This window comes from Dipodomys spectabilis, unplaced genomic scaffold (genome assembly GCF_019054845.1).
Source record: "Dipodomys spectabilis isolate Male_0828 unplaced genomic scaffold, ASM1905484v1 ptg000067l, whole genome shotgun sequence".
Taxonomy (NCBI): Eukaryota; Metazoa; Chordata; class Mammalia; order Rodentia; family Heteromyidae; genus Dipodomys; species Dipodomys spectabilis.
Genome location: NW_024870744.1, coordinates 4,363,505 through 4,390,504, shown reverse-complemented (window position 1 = coordinate 4,390,504; position 27,000 = coordinate 4,363,505). Strand labels below are relative to the sequence as shown.

At 46.3% G+C, this 27,000-nt stretch overlaps 1 protein-coding gene across 4 annotated transcripts in view; it reads right to left on the bottom strand.

The window, feature by feature from the left end:
* Nucleotides 1-25,379, bottom strand: part of Nup214 (nucleoporin 214) — a 70,886-nt gene extending 45,507 nt beyond the window's left edge. For 2 of the 4 annotated variants that reach the window (XM_042681123.1, XM_042681126.1), the window contains exons 1-21: nucleotides 25,248-25,379; nucleotides 21,180-21,375; nucleotides 20,024-20,175; nucleotides 18,985-19,183; nucleotides 18,268-18,338; nucleotides 17,225-17,288; nucleotides 16,448-16,551; nucleotides 13,962-14,068; nucleotides 13,107-13,173; nucleotides 11,898-12,024; nucleotides 11,335-11,496; nucleotides 10,139-10,613; nucleotides 8,282-8,457; nucleotides 7,667-7,764; nucleotides 6,234-6,320; nucleotides 5,952-6,101; nucleotides 4,029-4,187; nucleotides 3,041-3,144; nucleotides 1,166-1,348; nucleotides 452-537; nucleotides 17-100 (exon numbers count right to left, since the gene is read on the bottom strand). In XM_042681123.1, the coding sequence (XP_042537057.1) occupies nucleotides 17-100; nucleotides 452-537; nucleotides 1,166-1,348; nucleotides 3,041-3,144; nucleotides 4,029-4,187; nucleotides 5,952-6,101; nucleotides 6,234-6,320; nucleotides 7,667-7,764; nucleotides 8,282-8,457; nucleotides 10,139-10,613; nucleotides 11,335-11,496; nucleotides 11,898-12,024; nucleotides 13,107-13,173; nucleotides 13,962-14,068; nucleotides 16,448-16,551; nucleotides 17,225-17,288; nucleotides 18,268-18,338; nucleotides 18,985-19,183; nucleotides 20,024-20,175; nucleotides 21,180-21,375; nucleotides 25,248-25,292 (2,896 nt within the window). In that variant the 5' untranslated portion in view covers nucleotides 25,293-25,379. The remainder of the gene's footprint in view (nucleotides 1-16; nucleotides 101-451; nucleotides 538-1,165; nucleotides 1,349-3,040; nucleotides 3,145-4,028; nucleotides 4,188-5,951; nucleotides 6,102-6,233; nucleotides 6,321-7,666; nucleotides 7,765-8,281; nucleotides 8,458-10,138; nucleotides 10,614-11,334; nucleotides 11,497-11,897; nucleotides 12,025-13,106; nucleotides 13,174-13,961; nucleotides 14,069-16,447; nucleotides 16,552-17,224; nucleotides 17,289-18,267; nucleotides 18,339-18,984; nucleotides 19,184-20,023; nucleotides 20,176-21,179; nucleotides 21,376-25,247) is intronic. The other 2 variants (XM_042681125.1, XM_042681127.1) reach the window with 2 other exon arrangements.
* Nucleotides 25,380-27,000: the final 1,621 nt, after the last annotated feature.

Below are 27,000 nucleotides of genomic sequence, written 5' to 3'. Positions count from 1 at the left end.
TAACTAAAAATGTTACCTGGAGCTGTGGACCTCACGGGTGGGGTCTTCCTCTTGGCCAAGAAGTTTCTCAACTGGGCCTGTTTCACTGGGGACAGTTTAGCTGAAAGAAATTCATGAATCCATAAATGCTTATGGCTCAGCATTTTTTTTTTTTTGGGTCCGGTCGTGGGGCCTGAACTCTGGGCCTGGGCGCTGTCCCTCAGCTCTTCAGCTCAAGGCTAGCGCTCTACCACTTGAGCCACAGCACCACTTCAGGTTTTTGAGTGGTTAATTGGAGATGAGTGTCTTACAAGGAATTTTCAGCACGAGCTGGCTGCAAGCCATGATCCTCAGATCTCAGCCTCCTGAGTAGCCAGGATTACAGGCGTGAGCCACCAGTGCCCCATTCAGCTTTTAAGATGTGAGTAGCTGAATGAGAATGTGCATCCAGGAGAGGGGAAGATGCGTTTACCTGGTACTCTGGGCCAAGGCTTGGAGTGAGATTCGAGGGTGGTTTTTAGCAAAGCGTTGCGCAGGCTTTCCAGATCACTGTCAAAACTGAGACAGAACAGCATTACACATCAACCCACTATAGGCCGAGAAACCTGAGGCTACGTGGGGTACATGACCCTCCTACATTTAAGTGCAAGCGACAAGGGCACATTCAATATTTAAACATGCCATCTGATCAACTGGTGTAAATGGAGAGGTGGACAGCTCAGTACTGTACACCACTCCACACTAGTGGACAGGGACTGAAACCCACTCAGAGCCGGGGGAACACGAAGCCACTTTGGTGACCTCAAGGGCAAACAGTCTAACTACAAAGACCTGAAACTCCCTCCCACAAGCAGAATGGCAAATGTGAGCCTCTCAGACAAAGCAGTCCACTAACCCTGGTAGCAAACTGGCAATATAACAACACTATTGCTATAGTAACCACTGTGGCCTATTGAGCACTGTGTCATCAGGCTCACTGCTTAGGTGGATTCTACACCTAACTCCTCAGTGAGCCATCCAAGAAAGCAAGGTGCAGAGGGATGAAGGACCTGACCACCCAGCTTCGTCAGAGGTCACTTTCAAGCCTGCATGTGGAACCATACCAAGTCTACCGCAGGCTGCTCCCAGGTCTTTACTCATGTGTTTCCCCTATCAGGTGGATTGCTCTGCTCCAAGCCCTGCACACCTGTCAGTGGTGCTCTGCGTGGGAAGGGCGGAGGGCAGGCTCCAGGAGGATGTCTGTTTATAAAGGCGGAGCTGCTGGAGGCTGTCCACCAGGTGATTCAGCCGCTTTCTCTGTTGGTTGATAATTTCCCGATTGTTGGCCAGCGTGTTGAACAGTGTCTCTCGCTCTGGCACGAGCAGGCGCCTGCTGGCAGAATTACACATGAACAACTCAAGTAAAGAAACCCACTAGACTCCCCAATAGGATTACAATTTTAACAGTGAAAAACACCGCTAGAAAAGAAATGTCCAGGGCTGGGAAGGTGCTCAATGGGAGAGTGGTTGCCTTGCATGCATGAGGCCCTAGGTTCAACTCCTTAGCACCACATAAGCAGAAAAAGCTGGAAGTGGCGTTGTGGCTCAAGTGGTAGAGCACTAGCCTTGAGCTGAAGAGCTGAGGGACAGTGCCCAGGCCCAGAGTTCAAGCCCCACGACTGACAAAGAAAAGAAAAAAGAAAAAAAGAAAGAAAGAAAAGAAATGGCCAGAAGGTATTAGAAAGCAGAAGAGGGATGGAAGGCCAATGGAGAGAGGCATGGGGAAAAGAGCTTAGGCTACTCAGGCTGCACCTGTAGCAGAGAACAGCCTGTCTTTTTTTTTGAGATTAACTGGAAAAGCTCAAGTGAGAGCTCAAGGCCCCAAGTTCAAGCACCAGTATTAGCACATTAAAAAAAAAGAAAGAAAAAAACAGAAAACAGCACACATTTGAGGATGTGAACTACAGAAAGGGAGATGAGAGCCTCTGGAGAAACCACAAAGGAAAAGGGAGCTGGCTACCCTAGCCTTGTGCACTTTGGTGCAAGCCTATTGCTAACAAGCAGGGCAGAATGCCCCCACAACCAGCTGAGGCCACATTGTTGGGCGGGGAGGGAGGCAGGAGGACAACACACACCAATGAACAGGAATACCAACTAGCACTGTGGGCTGGGACATCTCCAATGGGGTCCAAGTGGGAGGACAAGAGTGGGGGAGAGCTCACCCTAACTCCGTACCTCTGCTCCCCTGAGAGGCTCTTTGGTGTTTTCCTCATTTCATCACTTCTGCCGATTAGGATATAAGTACATTCTAGTTCTGCCCCATGATCTCACAGCCTTGTAAATAAGCAAAAAGACCAGATAGCAGGGGCTGAGCTCGAGTGGCTCACGCCTATAACCTAAGCTACTCATGAGGCTGAGAGCTGAGCATGGTTCAAAGCCAGCCTGGGCAGGAAAACCTATGAGACTCTTATCTCCACTAAACTACCAAAAAGCCAGAGTGGAGCTGGGCTCAAGTGGTAGAGTGCTAGCCTTGAGCAAAAGAAGCTCAGGGACATGGCCTAGGACCTGAGTTAAAGACCCAGTTCCGCAATAAACCAACAAAAAAGGTTAAAAGGGTGTGTGTCTCAAGTGATAAAGCACCTGCCTAGCAAGAAGCAGAAAAGAAAAAAAAAAAGACAATTTGGAATATTCAGACAAGTAGGAAATCTGAATATATCAATAAATGGATATGCAGTAATACTTCCAGATTCTTTCATGTCCCACGTCCGCGTCTCCACATTGGGATCACCCTAAATACCTTTTTATCATCTTATAGTATTTGATATGCTATGTCTAATAATGAGTGATGTAATTATAGTTTCTGTATTTTATGTAACCTGAAAGCATTTCCTGCAAATCCCTGCCCTGCAGGTAAGGAGATTGGGTGTTTACGCCATGGGAAACGGTGGGGCACTGTGGATCTCTTTCCGCAGGCGTGGGGAGTGAGAGCTATGACAGAGGCCATGCTGCTGGGTCTCTCTAGCAGCTCCTGACACAGTAACAGCTCTGCCACACCGTGTGGGAGATGAGAAACCGTGCTCACTTTTGTTTTCTTTTTTGTTCCAGATGCCGATCCCACTCCAAGTCTAGAACATCATTCACATCCTGGACCGCAAATTTTACGTATTGATGAAGGCGCCGAATTTCCTACAAGAAAAAAAAATTAGGTAACACATCTTTCTAGTAGTGGCTTGAGGGAAGATGTATCAAAACAGTCAAAATAATTTTATGGTATTTCTATAGTGAGAACAGTTATAACAAGGAGAACATAACAGGTCTCAATACAGTCATTAAGACCTTATTATAAGCTACACACTGGTAGCTCCCATCTGTAATCCTTAGCTACTCAGGAGGCTGAGATCTGAAGATCACAGCCCAAAGCCAGCATGGGGCTGGAAAATCCATGAGACTCTTTTATCTCCAATGAAACACCAAAGAACAGGAAGTGGAGGTGGGGCTCAAGTGGTAGAGCACTGGCTTTGAGCAAAAAAAAGCTAAGGGACAGCGCCCAGACCCTGAATTTAAGACCTAGCACCAGCACAAAAAAAAAACAAAAGAACATTAAGTTGAAAAGTGTGTCATTGTCTTTGCTACTGGTAAGGAATTTTATGAAGCGTGTGATATATCATTAGTAGAAAATCAACAGCCCAGGCTGGGAAGGTGGCTCAGTGGTAGAGCGCTTGCCTTGCATGCCTGAGGCCCTGGGTTCGATTCCTCAGCACCACATAAGCAAAAAGAAAAAAGCCGGAAGTGGCGCTGTGGCTCAAGTGGTAGAGCGCTAGCCTTGAGCTGAAGAGCTGAGGGACATCACCCAGGCCAAGAGTACAGGCCTCACGACTGGACCCCCCCCCCCAAAAAAAAAGAGAGAAAGAAAATCAACAGCTCTCTAAGGGGCTATCATCCAACTCTACACCTTAAGAAAGACATGGAAAGGACTGGGGGTGTGGCTCTGTGGCACACTGCACTTGACTGACAAGCGAGAGGCTGAACAAACGGAAGGCCAGCAGAGGGTGCTGTGTCACTCGTCCTACCTGGAGCTGAGCCTCACTCTTGGGATCCAGAGGCCTTTTGTAGAGGAGGTGGAGATACCCAGAGTCGTGATTTCGTCCATTCTGTTCTCTGGCTTCTTCCACACCAGCAAATCCTTCCAGCAAAGTTGTCTTCAATGTACTTATGTCTCCATGGAGAGACTAGAAAGGAGATCCGGATGGGTGGACACAGAAGCTGACTTTTCAAATAAAACCTCTCTGTGTACATTAAGAAAGGAGTTTCTTTTTCTTTCTTTTTTTTTTTTTTTTTTTTGCCGGTCATGGTGCCACTTCCAGCTTTTTCTGCTTATGTGGTGCTGAGGAATCGAACTTAGGGCCTCATGCATGCAAGGCAAGCGCTCTACCACTGAGCCACTTTCCCAGCCCAGAAAGGAGTTTCTTAAATATTTAACCTGATGAAACCTCTGAGAAGAGAAAGAAGTCATTCCTTGGAAAGAAAGGTGCTCAGGCATTTATTAAAAATGTTTTTTGTGTGTGATTAGGGAAAAAAAAAAATCACAGAAGTGATTTTGGACACTTAAGTAAGACCAGGCCTCAAAGTACCTATAACCCCATTCCCTGAAGACAATCATTGCTCACGCCTGAGACCTTTCTTTTCCTAAGCATTATTATTTAGGTCCAGAATAGTCCAAAATGGGATCCTGGCATATCAATGCTAAATAGGGCTTTTCAGAAAATGCTTTTACTGGGGCTGGGAAGATGGCTTAGTGGTAGAATGTGTGCCTAGCATGCATGAAGCCCTGGGTTCTATTCCACAGTACCACATAAACAGAAAAAGCTGGAAGTGGAACTGTGGCTCAAATGGTAGAGTGCTGCTAGCCTTGAGAAAAGCAGCTCAGGGACAGTGTCCAGGCCCTGAGTTCAGGTTCCAGGACTGCCAAAAAAAAAAAAAAAATAGTTTTTACCTTTCTAAACCTCCTTCTAATGGCATGAAAAATGAGGAAGGAAAAGTATACTGTATACAACAAAGATGTGAGGATAATCCAGGTGAAAGCGTAGTAAGTACTAAGTAGAAACAGCAGTTACAGTAAATGAATACTTGATATTTTTATATTGCATATGCTTTTTTTTTAAATCTGACACTATGAAACAAAACTTCAAATATACCTAAAGGGCCAATTCAATTATTCATGCCTATAATTCTACTTGATTGAGAGGTTGAGATCTGGAAGATCATAGTTCAAAGCTAGTCTGGGGAAAAAAGTTCAAGAGACTCCATCTTCAATTAATCAACCAGCAAAAAGCAGATGTAGAGGCCTGGCTCAAATTGTAACATACCAACTTGTGAACAAATAAGCCAGCTAAGAGCATGAGGTTCCAAGTTCAAATCCCAGTATAGCGCCCCCCCCCCCAAAAAAAAAGTTACATTAAATGAAAGATGGTAAACTTTTATGGAATCCTAAATATATTAAAGGAGTGGAGATCATTACTCTACTTCACACATGAGGAAACTGAAACAGAGCAGTAGGCTGACTCCTAGAGGAGTATCTGATTTGTCATTAACCCTGAAGGAACAGCTGAATCCAGGCACTCTCCGGTCAACTACTCAGCACACAACCACAGCAGCATGGGCCACAGGAAGACCAACAGCCTTGGAATAACAGGAGAACAATTCTATTTTTTTGGTCAGTTGTGGGGCTTGAACTCTGGACCTGGGCACTGTCCCTCAGCTCTTCAGCTCAAGGCTAGCGCTCTATCACTTGAGCCACAGCATCACTTCCAGTTTTCTGTGGTTTATTGGAGAGAAGAGTCTCACAGACATTCCTGCCTGGGCTGGCTTTGAACTCTGATCTTCAGATCTCTGCCTCCTTAGTAATTAGGACAGGCGTGAGCCACCGGCGCCTAGCTGGAGAACAATTCTAAAAGTACAGTTCTACCTAGGACCAAAGACCCACAAAGACAAACCTCTGTGGTTTCCTTAATCTCCAGCAGGAAGGTGTGCAGGTCATCTGACTCTGTCCGCAGCAGCTTCATCTCCTCCACAGTGCCCACCTGGAAACAGGCTTTGGAAGTCCGGGCCTTCAACTCTTCTAGCTCCTTCTGGAAGTGGGCGATCTGCAGGAGCCAATAAGGAAATGACTCTATCTGAGTGCACAACTCCTGGAGCGGGCCAGGTCCCAGTGTGGAATCCGTACCCATGGATGGCGGCACTCATGGCCAGTCTAGACACCCTCAGAAACAATTTACCTCCTCTCCGATTCCAGCCATCACAGGATCTGACTCTTTCCACTGATGTCCTTGCTTTTCTGTGACAGGAGGCTGAAGGGACTTCACCTGAAATGGAAGGTAAGTGTTTACAACTCGATCCTGTACCACAAGTTATGGCTAGAGGCCATCACATGAGTATCTATCACCATGAGTAGTGTTCTCATAAGAGCCCTTCATTTGTCACTCAGGCTGAGTTTACCAGGTCTGCTGTGCATAAAATATTCCACACAGTGAAGAAAGGTACAGGACAGACATGTCCCAGTGCTCGGGGATGTACTGATACATCACACTAAACAAAACAGCCAGCCATTAAGACATGTTGGACGGACACCGGTGGCTCACACCTGTAATCCTAGCTACTCAGAAGGCTAAGATCTGAGGATCACAGTTTGAAGCCAGCCCGTAGAAAAGCTTGTGAGACTTATCTCCAACTAACTACCAAAATAGCTGGAAGTAGAACTGTGGCTCAAGTGAAAGAACACCAGCCTTGAGCAAAAAAGCTCAGGGACAGCACCCAGGACCTGAGTTTAATTCCCAGAACCGGCACCAAAAACACACAAACAAAAAAACATGCCAGGTGCTGGGAATGTGGCTTAGTGGTAGATTGCCTGCCTAGCATGCACAATGCCTTGGGTTTGATTCCTCAATAGCTTGAGCAAAAGAAGCTCAGGGGCAGTGCCCGCCCCTGAGTTCAAGCTTCAAGACTGGCAAAAAAAAAACCCTAAAAAACAAAGAAAAACAAAAAACATGCTACAGGATCCCACTTGATAGAAGGTACAAGCAGGCTAACCTAAAGCATGCTGTTAGATATCAGGATGGCGGGTGACTTTGGAGAAAGCAGAGGAGGAACTGTGGGTGCTGATCATTCTTTTTTTTTTTTTGTCGGTTGTGGGGCTTGAACTCTGGGCTTGGGTACCATCCCTGCGCTCTTCAGCTCAAGGCAAGTGCTCTACTACTAGTGGTTTATTGGAGATAAGAGTCTCATGGACTTTCCTGCCTGGGCTGGCTTTGAATCGCGATCCTTAGATCTTAGCCTCCTGAGTAGGTAGGATTACAAGTGTGAGCCACTGGCACCTGGCTACGTTGCTGATCATTCTGTTCCTCAGTGGTAGTCGCAAGCTTTGTTCAGTTGGTGACAAGCCACTGAGGTGTATATATATTACACGCATGCTTTCTATGGAAACCGTATGTTGATGAAAATAGGAAACAGAAAAAAAAAAAAGAAAATAGGAAACATATGACTTGGTTGTATGCGGACATTACAAATAGTCAAGTCACATATGCTGGCATTTTCTGCCACACAGTCCTAACCGTCAGTTCCAAGGTCTGAATTCTAACACTTTATTAACACAGGTGCTTGAGGCTGACTAGTCAATCAATAGACAAGAGCATTTTCCGCAAGGAAAGCATACCTGGGGAGAGCTTGCCTTGGCCACTGGAGGGGTTATCCTGGGAGATTTCTGAACCATTGAGGGTACTGGACTTGGGCTGCTTTGAGCTGATCGCCCTGCTGGTAGAAGTCAGTTACACCAAACAGGATTTATTCCCATCATTTCATCACAAACTCCCTTCCCAAACCTAAGAACGTAGGTGATATACACTTCCCATTCTCCATGACAGCCTTTATTGAAGAGTGACAATTAGGTGTAGTGCTGCATGCCTTTAATCAGACAGAGCACTGAAGAAGAAAAAGAAGAACTGAGAATTTTAGGCCAGTCAGGCTACACGGTTTGAGTTCTAGGCCAGACTGGGATATATAGCAAGACTTTCCCTCAAAATCCACAACACATCTATAATCTTAGCTACTCAGGAGGCTCAGATCTGAGGACTGTGGTTTGAAGTCAGCCTGGGCAGGAAAATCCATGAGACTCTCATCTCCTAATAAACTACTCAGAAAAGTCCTGAAGTGGTGCTGTGGCTCAAGTGGTAGAACATTAACCTTGAGCAGGAGAAGCTGAGGGACAATGCTTAGGCCCTGAGTTCAAGCTCCAGGACTGAGAACTAAAGCCTATGGCTTCAAGTCATACCTGATGGTGAGGGAGAGACTGAGGACTTCAAAGGCAAGGAGCTGGATGATGCTGGGAGAGGTGTAGGGTGGCTGAGCAGACCGGAAGCGGCTGGCTTGGTGGCAGAAGAGAATGGCAGCACGGAGGGTGCACTAGAGGAGCTATGAACAGGAGCATTGGAGGTCACAGCGGTGAACCTGAAAACCAGTGCCAACTGTGTCACAATAGCCTATTGGAAAATTCTTCCACACTGGTCACGAACACAAACGTTTCAGTTGTTATTCACATATAGAAGCTTAGAGTTGCAAGGAAACATTTGTCATCTGCTCGCTTAGCAATGACCTTTCAACTAAAGCTCCAAGGAAGTACTTGATGTGCGAGCAAAACTAAGTTTACCATGCTATGAAGCAAGGACTTCCTAGCCCATAAAGCTAAGGGAGAAAGGGCGTGAGGGGGTCATTAGAACTAGTTTTGGGGTGATCACTTCCTCTAGGAGGTGAAAATGAAAGAGATCATCATGTTTAGGATGCTTCCAGTCTAAGGAGAATACAAAGTCAATTCTACCTACTGAGAACAAGCCTGAGTATGAGCCAGGAGCTAGGTTCATCACCCTTGTACTCCTGGCTCCTCAGGAACCTAAGACTTGGAGGATCATGGTTTAAGGCAACCCCAGGCAGAATAAGTTTGCTAGACTCCGCCTCCAAAAAAAAAAAAGCTAGCAGCATGACTCAAATGGTACAGTGCCAGCCTAGCAAGTGTGGGGCCCCAAGTTCAAACCTCAGTGTTGCAAAAACAAAGCAAGGCAACTCTCCAGCATTCACTGATTGGCCAAAGAAATTACAATGTAGCCCACAGAATGGAACGCTAGGTAGTAGCTGTGTACTGACTCAATATTAACAAGAAAGGCAAGGCCACACCCTGTAACAAGAGTGTAGTGCTGGGAGTGTGACTCCAGCACCAGAGCACCTGTCTAGCAAGTGTGAGGTCGAAATTCAAGCCACAGTGATGTCAAAAACAAACAAAGCATACAAACACAGTACAAAAGGCTGGTGCTATTGGGAAGGTCTGTAAGACATAAAAGACTTTCTCCCCCAAGAAGTTCAGGTAGTGAGAAGACTGGAGCAAACAGATAAAAAGGTAGCTAAATAAGATATGAGTGAGCTGTTCAGAACTAGATCCTGAGGAAATGAGACACCATGCTCAGAGTTTGCTTGAAAAGCAATGAGAAGCCACTAGGGACACATCACGAAAGCTGAGAGTAAAGGTAAACAGGAGGGGACAATGAGACCTACTTCCTTTCCAGGATGCACACAGCAGGCTGCTTACCACCTTAACAGTAACAATAAAATTATATTTAAGTTTAAAAAGGACCAGCTCCTACCTCTATACTTGAAAGGGCAAAACAAGTATTTAAATGTAAATCTCTAGTGGTCAAAAATACAAAATGCTGAGCCAGGCGCCCCATGGCTCACGCCTGTCATCCTAGCTACTCAGAAGGCTGAGATCTGAGGATCATGGTTCAATGCCAACCTGGACAGGAATGTCTGTGAGACTCTTATCTCCAATAAACCACTCAGAAAACCAGAAGAGGTGCTAAGGCTCAAGTGGTAGAGTGCTAGCCTTGAGCTGAAGAGCTGAGGGACAGCGCCCAGGCCCAGAGTTCAAGCCTCACAATCACAAAAAACACAAAACAAAACAAAAACTATCTAAGAGACCTTTCAGGACTCTATGTAGACAATACAAATCTTTTATACTGGTCAAGTGTTAACCACTTCTTCAGGGGGAAAAAAAAATCTATCCAGTCACCCCACTCATAGTGGGTGACATTTGCAGCAAGTACTCATCCTACAGAAAAATCAAAGCTTCGACATGACTTACTTTTCGCTCAGGTTGACCTTGACAGCAGAGGCTGAGGGTGAGAAGGAGGGCTTCATTCCAGAGTTGGGAGCAGGCGCAGTTGACACTGGTGTGCTTTCCAAAGTGGGCTTAAAACCCGATGATCCGAAGGAGAAGGAGGCAGCTGATGGGGCCAGGGGTGAGGCTGCAGGGGCTGGGGCGAGGGGGGCCTTAGAAGGAGGAGCAAAGGAGAAGGTGGGAGCACCAGGCCCTGGGGCCGCTTTGGGATTGTCAGAGCCGCTGAGATGTGGAGGGGGCTCCCCTGGGACAGAAGCAGATGACTTCAAGGATGAAGAGCCAAAGGAGAAGATGGCTGGGGGTCCCCCAACAGAGGACAAAGGGAAAGTGGCAATGGGAGCAGCAGGGGCCACAGGTGCAAGGGAGGAGGGGGCCGCTGCTGCAGAGGCATCCAGTTTCTGTGGGGCCTGGCAGGAGGTTGGGGTGGTGGGAGTACTTCCTGCAACAAGAACCAAGGAGAAGAGGAAGGAAAAGGTTAATACTGAGCCCGGCAGTCCATGTGGCAGACAGCACTCAAGAAGGGGTTTGTGATAGAAGAAATGGTCCAAAAAAGAAGGAACAGAGTTGATGCTGGATTTCCCAGAGGGTAAGAGGTGGGAAACTCTGCAGGGTAAGGAAGCAGAGAACGCTATCTGACTAGTAGGATACATGAACGCCCAACCAAGTAATGCAGAAATACACTGCAGTTAGTGTGGCATTGCAAACTGGTGGAAAGGCAACACACACACTGCTGTGCTGGCAGTTAGGGCACTCCCCCCCCCCCAGCTCACTCAGCTCCCCACCTCCACACATTAGTTACAAGCAATGCCACCAGGGGGCCAATGGTTCAAGCCTATAATCCTAGCTACTCAGGAGGTTGAAATCAGAGGACTGCAGTTCGAAGCTAATTTGGGCAGACAAATCTACCTCCAGCTCATCAGCAAAATGCCAGAAGTGGAGGTGTGGCTCAAGTGGTAGAGTATCAGCTGTGGGCTTTCTCTAAAAGTAACAGTTGGAGAATGGCCCTGGAAGTGAAAGACGGCCAGGCTGTATATGCATGTGGGAGAAGGTGTCCTGGCTGGTGAGGGCGGCCTCACGTGCCCCTGGCACCTTACATGGTCATTACTGGAGACACACTTGGGCCACCTAGGGTGCCAGCCTGGGCAGGCAAAGGCACGTACCTGAGGACTTGGGCTGTCGCTCCCCTTCTAATGAGAGCCGCTCCGGGGTCCTGATTAGGGACCTAACCCCAGGATTTTGATTAATCATATAGAATGGACAGAGTACACCATCTGTTGAAAGTAACAGGAGAACTGGAGCAGGAGGAAGAGTCTTTTCATCATCTGTCAAAAAGGAAAACGAGGATGATTAGGGCAGCAAGTCGATTCAAGGGCTTGGAGTAACTACTTTCTCAATCTTGCTGTAACCAAGTACTGATGTGCAGTAGCAGCTTAGAGTAACACTCCCCGGGCAGCCACTGGGGAACTTGGGCAGAGAGACCAAGCTACAGTATCGAATGTATAGAATATGGCTCTTCGGCCATCTTCTAAAGTACACAGACATGTGCGTGTATACGTAAACAGCACAGTGTCTGGCCTTGGTTTCATCACAAGTGTCTGCTCAAAGCAGCTTACAGTACACACCGGACCTCGCTGCAGGTGAGGAGCTGCACACACACCAGGCTTTCATGGGCACTGACTGCTACCATGGGAAAGCCTTGCTGCCCAGGCGCCATGCCACTTACTGATGGCGATTTCCACCTGGTTGGTATAATCTATGGCCACCCCCATAGGCAAGGAGTCATCACTCTTGTCTGTCACAGGCAGTTCGGCTCGACTAGAATCCTCCAGTAGCCAAGATTCCCAATTAATCTGGAAAATAAACATACATGTTTGGTTAAGAGCCTTGCACCGAAGCCTTCCAGACCATTTAGATAGGAGAGAAGAAAAAACATCTCTCTTGGTTTTTATCATCACCATGGTGAGAAAGTGATAAGCAGTCAGTAAAAACCAGGCTCCAAATTACTTGGAGTGCATTAAGTGCATTTTCAATACCGAAGTTTATTGGGTAACAAATCATAAACTAAAAAGCATCTAATTTCTGACCAAATAAGATCTGACAGGATCTTCACAGGTTTGTCTTCCATAACTGAGGACCGTTTATTGTACACAGATGGTAAAACAGAACAAAGCAAAGCCTGAGCATCCAAGTGCACCGGGTTAGAGGTCGCCGATGGATCTGAAGAGAACCAAGGGCATTTGTTTTTGTGCAGGTCTTAGCCCTTAAACTCAGGGCCTGGATGCTCCCTATCGCTGATTTTTTTCCTCAAGGCTGGTTCTCTACCACTTGAGCCACAGTTCCATTTCCAGCTTTTTTGGTGGCTAATAGGAGACAAGTCTCATGGACTTTCCTGCTGGGTGGCTTCAAACCCTAATCCTCAGAACTCAGCCTCCTGAGTAGCTAGGATTATAGGTAAGCTACTACTGGTACCTGGCCAGAGGGCTTTTTTTTTTCTTTTGTCGGTCATGGGGTTTGAACTCTAGGCCTGAGCGCTGTGCCTCAGCTCTTCAGCTCAAGGCTAGTCCTCTACCACTTGAGCTACAGCGCCACTTCCAGTTTTCTGGTGGTTAATTGGAGATGAGTCTCACGGACTTTCCTGCCAGGGCTGGCTTTGAACTGCGATCCTCAGATCTCAGCCTCTTGAGTAGCTAGGATTACAGGTGTGAGCCACCAGCGCCCGGCACCAGAGGGCTTTTTTAAAGACGCAGAAGGACTCCACTGACACCCACGTCTCTCCATTGCAACAGCTGCACCGTCTGGTCTAAGGCATTGTGTTGTGGGGCTCTGCGCTCACCCAGAAGCCCATGAATAAGGATGAGGCCTTGTCTCACACTCGGCCACACAGTTAAACCCTGCAAATCATGGTCAGAAAAATGACAAAGGGGGGACTTACCTGATCGCTCTGGCGAGCGAGGATACTAACTTCTGTGGAAGCCGCAGACGCTGCCAGCACTAAGTCCCTTAGGAATACAACGAGAAGACAATTACAGTCAAGCCCATGTACAGCGCTGAGGCTCCCGGGTCCACAGTAATCCCCGAGAGAGCCAGGCTTCCTATCTGACTGAAGAAAGGAGAAGGTTCTACATGTACACCTGAGCTTTCTATTTCCTGAGGTAAAGGCCTGAGGAATCCACCCACTGCCCACCTGGGAGACGCATGACAAAATCAAGTCAGGTCCACAACAAACAGAACACCCAAAGCAGGGTAGCCTAGCCAGGGGAGTAAACTTAACCTGTTCTAGAAAGAAACCTCTAGAAGGTCCTTTAAATGTAAGTACTTTTCAGAGTCATCACTGAAGATACTGATAAAAGTGGATTTTTTGTGTGTCAGTACTGGAACTTGAAATCAGGGCCTAGGTACCGTCCCTTGGCTTTTTCGTTCAAGGCTAGCATTCTCTTCTATTTGAGCCACAGCTCCACGTCCAGCTTTAAGGTGGTTAAATGAAGATCAAAATCTCAGACTTTCCTACCTGAGCTGGCTTTGAACCAAGATCCTCAGATCTTAGCCTCCTGAGTAGTTAGGACTATAGGCGTGAGCCAGAAGTGCCTGGCAAAACACTTAAATTTTTCTTTTTTCTTTTTTTTAGGAAAGTACATATTCTACGTAAGTCAAGACTGAGGAAAGAGAAGCAGTCATCAGAAGATATGAGAAAGTGTCTGTTGAAAACACCAGGGCATCCCAGCCGTGCTCTCCTGGTGAGACCCAGCACGCGGGCGCAGGCCAAGGCCTCCAGCGAGCCTGCGCTCACCATTCTTCGATGTAGTGGAGGTAGTAATGGTGTTGTCGTTCCGTGCAGCTGCCGTAGCAGGGCTCCATGAAGTTGACAAATATCTCTGGGTGCTTCTCTTCCTTTTTCTATAAACAACACAGTGAGAAAAATAGCTCATGTGCAATTTTTCTTGAATCACAGATAGTTCACCTCAAAAGGTAAAATGGAGTTTTGTGAGAAAATCTAATTAAGAATTGAGAAAACCTGTTTACGTTGTATAGAAATCTATGTGCAAATAACAGACCAGGTTTAATGGCAGCTTTGAGTAGCACAGGGCGAAGAGGCGTTAGCCACTGAGCACACCACATTCACACTCTGTTCTGTCATTTTCCGGCTACAGGACCAGCAGGGCAGATCCTCTCTGCTATCAAGCCTACAGAGCAGGTGCTCAATGAGAATTGAGGGAAGTCTCATAGAAGGCTTATAGCACCATATACGAACATCCGTATTCAATAAGGACCCCCTAAGATTACAATGTTAAATTCGACCTTATCAGGAACTCAACAGTTACTACAAGACATTCTACCTAACTGATCAAGACCAAAGATGACACCGCTATGTACTAACATCATGTTGGCATAAACAGTTATAACTTGCCTAAAAGAGACCACTGCAATGTTGACAAAAGCTTACTAAAAATTCATAGCCAGGCGTTGGTGGCTCACGCATGTGATTCTAGCTACACAGAAGGCTGAAAGCAGAGGATCATTATTCAAAGCTAGCAAAAAAGTCCATGAGACTTTTGTCTCCAATTAACTATCAAAAAGCTAGAAGTGGAGCTATGGCTCAAGTAATACAGCAAAAAAGAAAAAAAGGTTCAGGAACAGTGCTCAAGCCTTGAGCTCAAACCCCATGCATGCATACACACACGTGTGCTTACTCTTACACACACACACACACACATAGCCAGAAGCAGAGCTGTAGCTCAAATGGTAGAGTGTCATCCTTGAGTGAAAAAGCTAAGGGGTCAGTGCCCAGACCTTGAGTTCAAGCCCTAGTACTGGCAAAATAAAAAAGAGAAAGATTCCAATTCACTAAGTATTTAAAAACAAGGTGGCAATGCATAGCAACCAGTATATTTATTGACAAATTCTGTTCTAAAATATCAAGTAATTTCTAAATGGAAGGAGCCAAAGAATTTTTTTTTTTTTTTTGGTCGGTCGTGGGGCTTGAACTCTGGGCCTGGGCGCTATTCCTCAGCTTTTCAGCTCAAGGTGAGCACTCTACCACTTGAGCCACAGTGCCACTTCTGGTTATTAATTAGAGATGAGAGTCATGGACTTTCCTGCTCCAGCTGGCTTTGAACCGCGACCCTCAGATTTCAGCCTCCTGAGTAGCTAGAATAGAGGGCGTGAACCATTGGTGCCTAGCTGGGATTTTTTTTTTTAAGATGGCTTTAGAGTCTTTTTCCTGTGTTTTCAAGTGTTTTACTGGACTTTGAAAGCCAATTGTGCATCAGTTGTTTTTCAGATGCCATTGTAATTTAGTAATGTTTTTTAGATCTTGTTGCTATATCCTCTATCTTCAAAATGACTCACTCCTTCACTCCATCTGGTTCTCTGCTCAAGTGACACCTCGGGAGTGGCCGCAGTGACCACATCCACAAGTCTAGTCCCTCTTGTCCCACACTCTGCTCCTCACGCCCCTGGACCAGCACCAAAGCCAACATTCATCAGCATGGGGCAGCCTCAAAAGCAAAGCCTTTTCCTCGGTCACCTCTGCGTGCTCAGTTTTAAAGCAATACCTAATATATTGTATACATTGGTTAGACATTTGGCAAATAAATGAAGTAAGTCTGTGGTGCTAGGGATTGGACACAGGGCGTTACACAAGACAAGCTCTCTACCACTTGAGAGCTATGCTTCCAGCCCAAATAAGTGTAAGGATTAAAAAAAAAAAAATAAAAAAATCAAGATACTCTCTTGCTTTTCTAAAATATTTTCATCATTTTAACTAATCCTCACAATTTAGGGGCTGGGGATGTAGCTCAGAGTAGAGCACCTGCTGAGCATGCACAAGGCCCTGGGTTTCATCTCTAGTACCACAAGACAAACAAACAAAAGAGGGGCTGGGAAGGTGGCTCAGAGGTAGAACGCTTGCCTTGCATGCATGAGGCCCTGGGTTCGATTCCTCAGCACCACATAAGCAAAAAGAAAAAAGACGGACGTGGCGCTGTGGCTCAAGTGGTAGAGCGCTAGCCTTGAGCTGAAGAGCTGAGGGACAGCGCCCAGGCCCAGAGCTCAGGCCCCATGACCAGACCCCCCCCCCAAAAAAAACAAACAAAAGAAATCTGTTTTACATATTTTTACATCTGAACTAGCTCTAAGTAGACACCATGATTTGGGTCCCCTGGCCCATGTGCAGCCCTTAGACCTTACATCTGAAGCTGCACCGTCACAGACATGAGAAAGGGCTCTGAAACTGAGGTCTAACTTTGTGAAGAGGTGATCTTGTCATCTGCTTACCGGAAGCAGAGCCATCACTACATCTGGACATGTTTCCAAGGTGCCATCCGCAGCAGCATATACAATTGTGAAGACATAGGTACCGATCCAGAGCACATCTAAAACTGAAAAGACCCCATCCCGTCTAATCAGTAATCAGTCACACACCTGACATCGGAATAGCTGCCCTTTGCTCTGAAAGTTAACATGCAATGGGTCAATACTGTAAGGGTCCAGATTTTATCAACCAAATATTAATGCAGATACAAACAATAAAGAGGCCCAGATTCATTTAAAGCTGCAGCTCGTTTCTGCTGGATTATAATCAGGGCAAGGAATAAAAGTCTCACAAAGTCAGGATCCATTTCAAGTCACTTACAGGGGACACTGACTTAACCAGCTGATGCGTAATAGAATCATGCAACAGCATCATGAGGTAGGTGGGCACCAGTACTCTCCACACATACGGGGTACATCTCATGATCTGACTGTTTTTTTTTTGTCGGTCGTGGGGCTTGAACTCTGGGCCTGGGCGCTGTCCCTCAGCTCTTCAGCTCAAGGCGAGCACTCTACCACTTGAGCTACAGCGCCACTTCCGGTTTTCTGGTGGTTTATTGGAGATAGGAGTCTCACGGTCTCTCCTGCCCGGGCTGGCTTTGAACCGCGATCCTCAGATCTCAGCCTCCTGAGTAGCTAGGATTACAGGCGTGAGCCACCAGCACCCGGCTGATCTGACTGTTTTTACCAGACACAGCATCACATGATAGGTCAGCCAATAAGGAAAACAGTGGTACATACCTCTGACAGGATGATCTGACTCATAAAATGGAGGACAAGGGATGACTTTTTTTTCTTGTAAAGTCTGAAAGAAATTTTAAAAAATAATAAATATAACAATCCCTAAACCAATGAAACTGTCAAATCTGAAACAGAGTATCCTAGGTGTAGTGGCACAGGCTTGTAATCCCTTCACTGAAGCTAAGGAAGGAGGATCACAAATTTGAGGGCAGCCTGGACTACATAGTAAGTTCAAGGCCAAACAGACCCTGTCTCAACAAAACCAAACAGGAATCTTGTCTACTCCTAGGGTCCTATCCTGGAGAAGACTTGCAGAAACATCTTCAGATGCAGATAATGGAGGCGTTCAATGCAGCAAAGTTAATGGTGCTGCAGAAGACCATCAATAATGAGATGGACTGTGGAGCCATCTATGCTATGAACTACTGCATAGCCAGCGAAGAGAATAAAGTGGCTCTAGATACAGTAAACTGAAAAAAGGCCTCAATAGAAAAAAAGTAAAAAGGGAAATAGCAAAACTAGAATGAAAACCAAAGCACTGTGTCTTTGTACTTGTATTCCATTACTCCAGAAGAGCTAAGTTTGAGGCCAGCCTAGGCAAAAAGTTAGCTAGACTCCCTCTCATCTCAATCAATAAACTACATGCCTGATCCCAGCTACATGAGAAGCATATATAGCAGGGTAAAGTCCAGGAATGTTCAGACGAAAAAACAGAAGACTCTCTTGGGAAGTTAACTCCACCAAAAGGGTTGGAGGTATGCTCAAATGGCAGACACTCCCCCTAACAAGGGCAAGATCTTGAGTTCAAAACATAGTACTGCCAAAAAACAAAGTAAAACCTTTTTAGATGTTAATGTCTCCTTTTTTTTTTTTTTTGCTCGTCTTAGGGCTTGAACTCTGGGCCTGGGTACTGTCACTCAAGTGGTAAAGAGTATGTATAGTTCTGAGTTCAAACCACAGTACTGGCGGAGGGGAGAGGAAAATAACAGCAAAGACGCTCTGAAACCAGAAAAGAAGTTCTGAAGTCTCAGGAGCGGACTTACAGGAAGGTACTGCACCACAGTTCCGTTCTGCTTTCCCACTGCCAGCTGCTTTCCCTTGGGGCTCCAGCACACTGGAGAAGAGGAGAAGGCCGTTGTTGAGACAGAAGAAAATAAAACGGAGCAAGGCAGTGAACCCAAGCGCTTTACAGCCTCCCAGTCATCATTTCCCATTCCTCTGTCAGGACACAGGACTGACGATCAGCTCATCAGCAAAGGGAGCAGAGAAAAAACATTTTAATGACCAATTTACTATGCCTTGTCACTGGATCACTGAATGGAAGCTACAAAGGCTTTTTCAGCAGAGTGCGGAGCATAAACTCGTCATCTTTAGATGACATGAGGAGAATGGAGAAGGTCTGGAAATGTCTAGAAATAACTGTTGGTGGTTCTATTTCTTTCTAATGCTTTTCCCATGAAGGTAAAAAAATGACTTTCACCTCAGATTCAGAAACAATTGCTCTCAGAAACACAACTCTAAATGAGGGTGTGGTAACAGCTTTTTCACTATAAAGTATTTTCTTCTCTAGATAACTCGAGCACATTCAAATTAGTTCACGTGTGGTATTTGGCTTCAAGAACATTAACTATGGAAATAAAGAATCCTCCCCCTTCTATGTCAAAAACTCCCCATCCAAAACCATTCCCTTTACTTCCAGAAGTTAATTTTCAGATGGATCACATAACCGCATGTTATGGTGTGGCTGTGTTATTACCTACCCGACGTAACTGCCACTGAGGGAGGGAGAGTGGCGCACACTTTCACCGCATCTGTGACTTGCAGGACGGCAATGCTGCCATCAGCCACACAAACGGCCACCATGGAGGGGACCGTAGGGTTCCATTTCATATCAATCACCATGCCGCCAGCATCTTTCTGGAGCTTATGGTAGGCAAATGGGCGTTTTTGCTGTTTTGCCTTTTAAAACAAATGCACAAAAGCAAAATACATTGACAAATTACTAGGCATACAGAGGCACTTAATATTCAAAGTGAACTAGTGAATCTACAAGTTTTCTTAAATCACAGCAATCTATTATAGATAATTTCAACAAAACTGGAAAATGGCAATCCATTGCTCAGAGGAACTTCTGGCTGCCAAATGCACCAAGGAGGACACTCGGCAACTAGTAGGTACAACACTAAAATCGTGGCTCTGCTTCTTGAACAGTAGCTTGCAAGGGAAAATAACTGTACCTACTAAGTGAGCCTACGGTAGGCATGGGAAAGGATAAGGCACACGAACACTTAGCCCAGAGCACAGTCAGTATTCACACCATTGGCGCCATTCTTAAACTCCATAAAATGGAAGCACAGCAGCAGCAAGCCAAAGACCAAAACATAGGGCCTCTTACCTTGTCCGTTAACTCTAGGGCCTTTGGCAGGTCACCTAAGCCTGTCTGTGTGGTTGTCGTCCATGAAAATGACTAATGACGCCACTTCAGGGAAGGCAGTAAATCACAGAGTTTACTGAAGTCCCTTCAATCTCAAAGACCTATGATTCTACAGGAAACCTTGGGTGGTGGTGGTTATAGGGCTTGAACTCAGGGCCTGGGCGTTGCTTCTGAGCCTCTTTGTACTCAAGGCTAGCATTCTACCACTTGACCCCAGCACCACTTCCAGGAAACCATTTTTCCACCCTTAGTTTTCAAGTCTACAGAATGACTCCGAGGGTAAACTTGAGAAACTTGCAAATTTAACTCACAGGAAGAAATCTCCTTGGGCTCTCATGCTGGTAATTCAGGCTGCCAGTTCTTACCTCATTTGAGAATGTGCGAACATCAAAAAAGGCGATAATGGAGCCATATTCACTGGACATCATGCACACAGACAGCGTAAGGTTATCACAGCTCAGGGCCAGGTGATGGATTGGGAATTTCATAGGAACCAGCAAGCTTTGGACTTTATCAACTTTTATGAAAGAATTAAAAAAAAAAAAAGACAAAGTGTAGAGTCTCAAGCCTTTTATTTAAATGAGAAATAACTTTTGCTTCTTGTAAAGATACCCGTAGATGCCCAGGCATCCAGATAAATCACATTTTTCACCCCTTTTTTTTGCTGGTCCTGCAGCTTGAACTCTTGACCTAGGTGCTGTCCCTGAGCTGCTATTTACTTGAGGCTAGTGCTCTACCACTTGAGCCATAGCTCCCTTTTTTTTCTGGTAGTTTACTGGAGATAATCTCACTGATTTTCCTGCCTGGGCTGATTTCAAACTGCAATCCTCAGATCTCAGTCTCCTGAGTAGCTAGGATTACAGGTATGAGCCATTGGCACCTGGTAAATATTATATATATTTGTCAGTCGTGGGGCTTGAACTCTGGGCCTGGGCACTGTCCCTGCACTCTTCAGCTCAAGGCAAGTGCTCTACCACTTGAGCCACAGTGCCACTTCTAGTTTTCTGGTGGTTAATTAGAGGTATGAGTCTCACAGTCTGTCCTTGCCTGGCTGGCTTTGAACCATGATCCTCAGATCTCAGCCTCTTGAGTAGCTAGGATTACAGGTGTGAGCCACCGATGCCTGGCTAAATCTTATTCTGACACTGAGTGTCTCAGGCACTCTTCCTCATACAAAAGGGGGGCAACTGTGACTGTTGACTTTTTTGAAAATGTTTTTGCAACAATGCTATGAATAGTACACATTCCCATTTGCTTGGAAGGTTCTGCTATGCCAACTAAAAAGATTAACAAAAGGTTTCTCCTACAGAGCCAGAGCTCAAGCTCCAATGAGCAAAATGGAAGTACCACATAGTAGTTAATTTTTTTCCTCTGAGCTCAGAAGAGCAAAGAAAAAACTAGGAAAGCTTCTGGTACCCTACCAGGCCCTTAGTCACCTTGGAGCTCAGCAGGCCTCAGGAAGAGCCATTTGATGCCACCATGTCCCTATTTCAGATATGTGACATAAATCGAGGAACTTACCTATTTTATTGGGATCATCTCCAGGTTTGTTTTGAATAAGAAGGTTTCTAGTAGGAAAAACTTGCAACCCACGGGCTCCTCCAGCAAAGAGCAGACCATACTTGTTAGACATGGCAAGCAGGTTTGAGCGCTCCTTGGGTAACTCTTCTGGGGTGTCGAAGATTCTCACCTTCCTCAATGCTCTAAACTGAAAATCCTGTTTTGGAGATCAAACCAAAATCAATTTGGGGACAGAGGAAACTAACTCATGTCTAATGTTGTATTCCATGGACTCAATTTCAGTGTAATAAAAATAAGCTTATTATCCCAGGCAACTGAGTATCTCCACTCTTTAGACTTCCTGTGCTCTGACAACACCTGGCATAATGTTTATTAGTATCTATTAAATGAAATAATGATGAAAAAACTCCAGGAAGCCTTCCTGGACTAATCCCGCTTCTTTTCCTTTCCGGAATTCCCAGTTGTATTTCTTTCTTTTTTTTTTTTGGTCGGTCGTGGGTCTTGGGGTTGGGCACTATCCCTCAGCTCTTCAGCTCAAGGCAAGCGCTCTACTGCTTGAGCTAGAGCACCACTTCCAGTCTTCTAGTGGTTTACTGGAGATAAGAGTCTCACGGACTTTCCTGCCCAGGCTGGCTTTGAACTGTGATCCTCAGATCTCAGCCTCCTGAATAGCTAGGATTACAGGCGTGACCCACCGGTGCCCGGCCCCAGTTGTATTTCTTATCTGAATCACCAAACTTACAATCATGTCCTTGTCCATGGTATTACACTGCCTCATGACCTGGTGCAGGTCTACACGAATTATTGTTATATTCTGAAGGCATCACTGGAATTTCCAGTGCAGTCCTCAGCAAACACAGAAATCCCAAGATCTGGATTCCTTGTATCAAACGTAACAAAATCATATCTTAGAAGAGGATATGGCCAATCTCTCAGTGTTGAAAACTCAAGTATAAAACCCTTACCACAGGTTACAGGGCCAGGTGCGGTTTGCCCCATGAATCTCTGTGCTCACAATGCTCCAGTTCGCACAAGCTGGCCACTGCCTCTGCCACCTTACATTACTGACTTTCAGTTTCCATTTCCTACATTTTCAAGTTCCTTAGCACCTTGGAGCTATCAAATCTAATTGAACTGAATATTCAATCTTCCTTGGCCTCCTACCAATGTCTACTCACACTGGCTTTTACAAATTTATCTACACGCTTTCAAGAACAATTCTGAGTGTGTACTGACCCTTCATTAAAAAAAAAAAAAACAACTTAAGTTTACCCATCACTTGACTGAGCCATACTATATAGCATTATTTTTCTTCAACTCTTACCTTCCCAGTCCCATCTTCAAATCTTTTTTTCTGGTTGTTGTTGCTTGTCATGGGGCTTGAACTCTGGGCCTGGGCACTGTCCCTCAGTTCTTCAGCTCAAGGCTAGTGTCCTACTGCTTGAGCCACAGTGCCACTTCTGGCTTTTTTCTGCTTATGTGGTGCTGAGGAATGGAACCCAGGGCCTCATGTATATGAGGCAAGCACTCTACCACTGAGCCAACTTCCAAGCCCAACTCTGTATTTGTTTTGTTTGGGTTTTTAGCAGTACCTGAATTTGAAGGGTTTTTTACTTACCTGGCAGGTGCTCTATCACTTGAGCCATGCCAGCCCTTTGTGCTTTCCTCACTTTTCAAGTAGGGTCTTACCTTCCATGTCCAGACCTCCTATGTGTGATCCTCCTATTCACACACACATCCCAAGAAGCTGGGATGACAGGTGCATGCCACCACTCCCAGCTTTTTCATTGGGGGTGAAGGGGATCAAGTCTTACTTTTTGCTCAGGCTGGCCACAAACCATAATCTTCTCAATCTCTGTCTCCCAAGTAGCTAGGATTACAAGCTTGAGCCACCTCTCCTAACGATCTGTTTACTCTACATCTGCTAAAGATCAAATGAAATATTCTTAATCCCAGCTGATTATGATAGGAACAACTCACTCAACTTTTCAGGTGAGACCATTACTATGGTTTCCTCAGAGACTCAAATTTTCGTCTTTTTGAGATTCTCTTTTGCCGGGCGCTGGTGGCTCACGCCTGTAATCCTAGCTACTCAGGAGGCTGAGATCTGAGGATCACAGTTCAAAGCCAGCCCGGGCAGGAGAGACCGTGAGACTCCTATCTCCAATAAACCACTAGAAAACTGGAAGTGGTGCTGTAGCTCAAGTGGTAGAGCGCTCGCCTTGAGCTGAAGAGCTGAGGGACAGCGCCCAGGCCCAGAGTTCAAGCCCCACGACCTACAAAAAAAAAAAAAGAGATTCTCTTTTATGTTGTTCCAAGACCAGGACTCAAACTCAGTACCTGATGTTTTGTTCATTGGCTGGCACTTTGCCAACTGAGCTATTCCTCCAACTCCCTTTTTGAAATTACCACCTTCAGTTTGTGGTTCCCTAGACTATCTGAGTAATATGAGACATCCCACCAACAGTATAGCCCAAAAGGAAGAGATAAACGCTGTTAAAAATGGTACCAATCACTATCCCCACGTGCATTTTACAATCTGTTGCTCCTATAAGTGCCTAAAGTATTGGTGAAACTTGCTTTTAACTGTTTTCTTAAAATAGCTCATTCTCTATTAATTAAACTGAGAGACTTATTAATAGATAGGAAGAGAAGGGGAAGGGGGGAAAAAAGAGATGAAAAAAAGGGTGAGCTAGGCACCAGTGGCTCATGCCTATAATTCTTTTTTTTTTTTTTGGGGGGGTCCATTCGTGGGGCCTGAACTCTGGGCCTGGGCGCTGTTCCTCAGCTCTTCAGCTCAAGGCTAGCGCTCTACCACTTGAGCCACAGTGCCACTTCCGGCTTTTTTCTCTTTGCTTATATGGTGCTGAAGAATGGAACCCAGGGCCTCAGGCATGCAAGGCAAGCGCTCTACCACTGAGCCACCTTCCCAGCCCTCATGCCTATAATTCTAGCTACTCAGGAGGCTAAGATCTGAGCATCCTGGTTTGACACCAGCCCTGGCAGACAAATCCATGAGACACTTATCTACAATCAACTGGCAAAAAATGGAGGTGTAGATCAAGCAGTAGAGTTCCAGCCTTGAGCAGGTAAAGCTAAACAAGCCCACAAGTGACTGAATTCAAGCCCCTAAATTGGCACAGAAAAAAAAAAAAAAACTTTTGTAATATATTGCAAGTATATATGAAAATAACATAAACTCAATTGTGTGTGGGTACTGGCTGGAGAGGGTGAGGCTAATAAGGATGGAGGTTGGATATGGGTTAAATAGATTATTTGCAACCATGAAAACGTAACAATGAAACCTACTAAATTATGTGAGAAAGTGGACAGAGTGTCAGAGGTGGTCAGACGGACTGGAGTATGTGGAAATCTAACAATGAAATTAAGGTTATATATGTTATAACAAGGTTACAAGTGAACATACATAACGATCACAGGAACATCCTTGGGAACACTTGATCCTCCTGTTAGTCCCCTGAACTTCAGGCTGACTTCTGGTGGCCAAATCCTCCAAATAACGGATTTTGCAGGGTACTTTAGGCAAGTCTTGGGCTGGGAAGGTGGCTCAGTGGTAGAGCGCTTGCCTAGCATGCATGAAGCCCTGAGTTCGATTCCTCAGCACCACATACCCAGAAAAGGCCAGAAGTGGTGCTGTGACTCAAGTGGTAGAGTGCTAGCCTTGAGCACAGAGAGGCTGAGGGACAGTGTCCAGGCCCCAGGATCGGCGAAGGAGGAGGAGGAGTCTTACATGAACCTGGCTGTCAACCCCTTGTCAACTGTAACTTTGGATCAAGCAGTTTGCTGGCGATGACTCCCAAAGCGCCTGGCTGTAATAAACGCTCCATAAGGATCAGCTAACATCTCTAGGCCGACCGCCACCCCAGAGGGGCCAGGATAACTCCGGGGCGTGTCCAAGGCCCCTGGGGCAGGTGGGCGGCACTTGCCCGCGGCGGGACCCGCTCGAGGCTCGCGGCGCGCTCCGCGCTCCGGGGAAACCGTCCAAGTGGGAGGCGGGGCCTCAACCCAGGACCAAGGAAGGGAGGGAGGCCCCGGTCAATCGCTAACCTTCATCTCCCGCTCAGGGATCATGGCGTCCATTTCGTCTCCCATCGCGCCGTCCTCAGCTTGTCCAAGCGGCCGCCGCGACCACCTGCGGCCTTCTTCACCCAGCCTGGGCCGCTCGGAAGCCAACCTCCTTTTTCCAGCGCCCGCGGCGCGCGACGTACGCGCACTTCCGGCACCGGTTGATGACGTCAAGCGGCCCCGTCAGTAGTGAGGCCCGGGAAAGCTTCGGGGGTCCTCCGCAGTCGCGGGCGCGCCAGGCCGCCGGCCCCCGTGAGCGGGTCGCAGGGTTGTGGGCGTGGCCACGGCAGCGCGCCTGCGCACTGGAGCCACGCGTAGTTTTTTCAAACAGTGCGCGGCTTAGCTTAGTTTCATTCATTGCGGGGCGCCGCCCTGGGCGCTCTGGGCTGGTTTTCCCTTCTGGCTTTTTTGAGTTGTTTATTGGAGATAAGACTCTTGGAGTTTCCTACCCCGGCTGGCTTCGAACCATGATCCTCAGGTCTCAGCCTCCTGAGGAGCTAGGATGACAGGCGTGAGCCACCGGCGCCGGTGCTGCTTTCAGCTTTTGGCTGGTTAATGGGATGTAAGAATCTCACCGACTAAGGCCTAGCTACTCAAGGGGTTGAGATCTGAGGATCACGGTTCAAAGCCAGCCCAGACAGGAAGTCTGTGAGACTCATCTCCAAGTAACTACCAGAAAATAGGAAGTGGCGCTGTAGTTCAAGTGGTAGTGTGCTCGCCTTGAGCAAAAGAGCTCAGGGACAGCGCCCAGGCCCTGAGTTCAAGTACCACCACTGGCCCCCTTGCCCCCTCCCCCCCCAAAAAGTTTCAGACTTTACTGCTTGGGTTGGTTTTGAATGTAGGTCGTCAATTCTCAGCCTCCTGAGCAGCTAGGATTACAGATGTGAACCACCAGTGCCTGGTTCATAGCCTTTTTGACTCAGTATTATTGCTAACTTCCAACTATTTAAAAACCCATCCAAGGGACTTCTTTCAAGAGGGATTCAAGTTTTTTTTTTTGGGGGGGGGGGGGTATTGGGGAAGTAAAGGAAGTAGAGAACCATCTGAGGACAAAAGCCAAGGCCAGCTTTCCCTCCCTTAAAGGTTGCCATTTCCAAAAAAAAAAAAAAAAGGTTGCCATTTCGAGGGCAAGATCCATGTCTATGTCTCACCAGTGGATTTGTGCTGAATGCTGTGCAAAAACATTTTAGACATGTTAGCTCATTTAACCTTCAAGACTGGTCACCTGGGGATTTATTAACACTTAATTGATGGTATAAAGGAAACCTCAGAGAAGTTTTCAGCCAAAAAGTGGAGGCAGGATCAGAAATCAGACCAAGCACCAATGCTTCACGCCTGTAAATCCTAGCTACTCAGGAAGCTGAGATTTGAGGATCCTGGTCGAAAGTCAGCAGGAGCAGACAAATCCCAGAGGCTTTTATTTGCAATTAATCACAAAAAGTTGGACGTAGAGGTGTGGCTCAAGTGGTTGAGTGTCACCCTTGGGTACAAAAGCTAAGCAAGTGTGCAAGGCCCCAAGTTCAACTCCTCATTTAAAAAAATGAGATCATGTAGGTATACTAAGAATTTTACAGTCTCACGCAGCAGAAACTCATGTAGTAGATGATAAATGCTCTAGGTTCCTGCCTTGGAACTCATGGGCCTACTCAAGGGAAACACATTTCTGCTATTTACTGTTTGGTTTTCTGCTGGCTACTTATCTACTCCAGCCTGCCCGGGTGCAATACAGAATAAG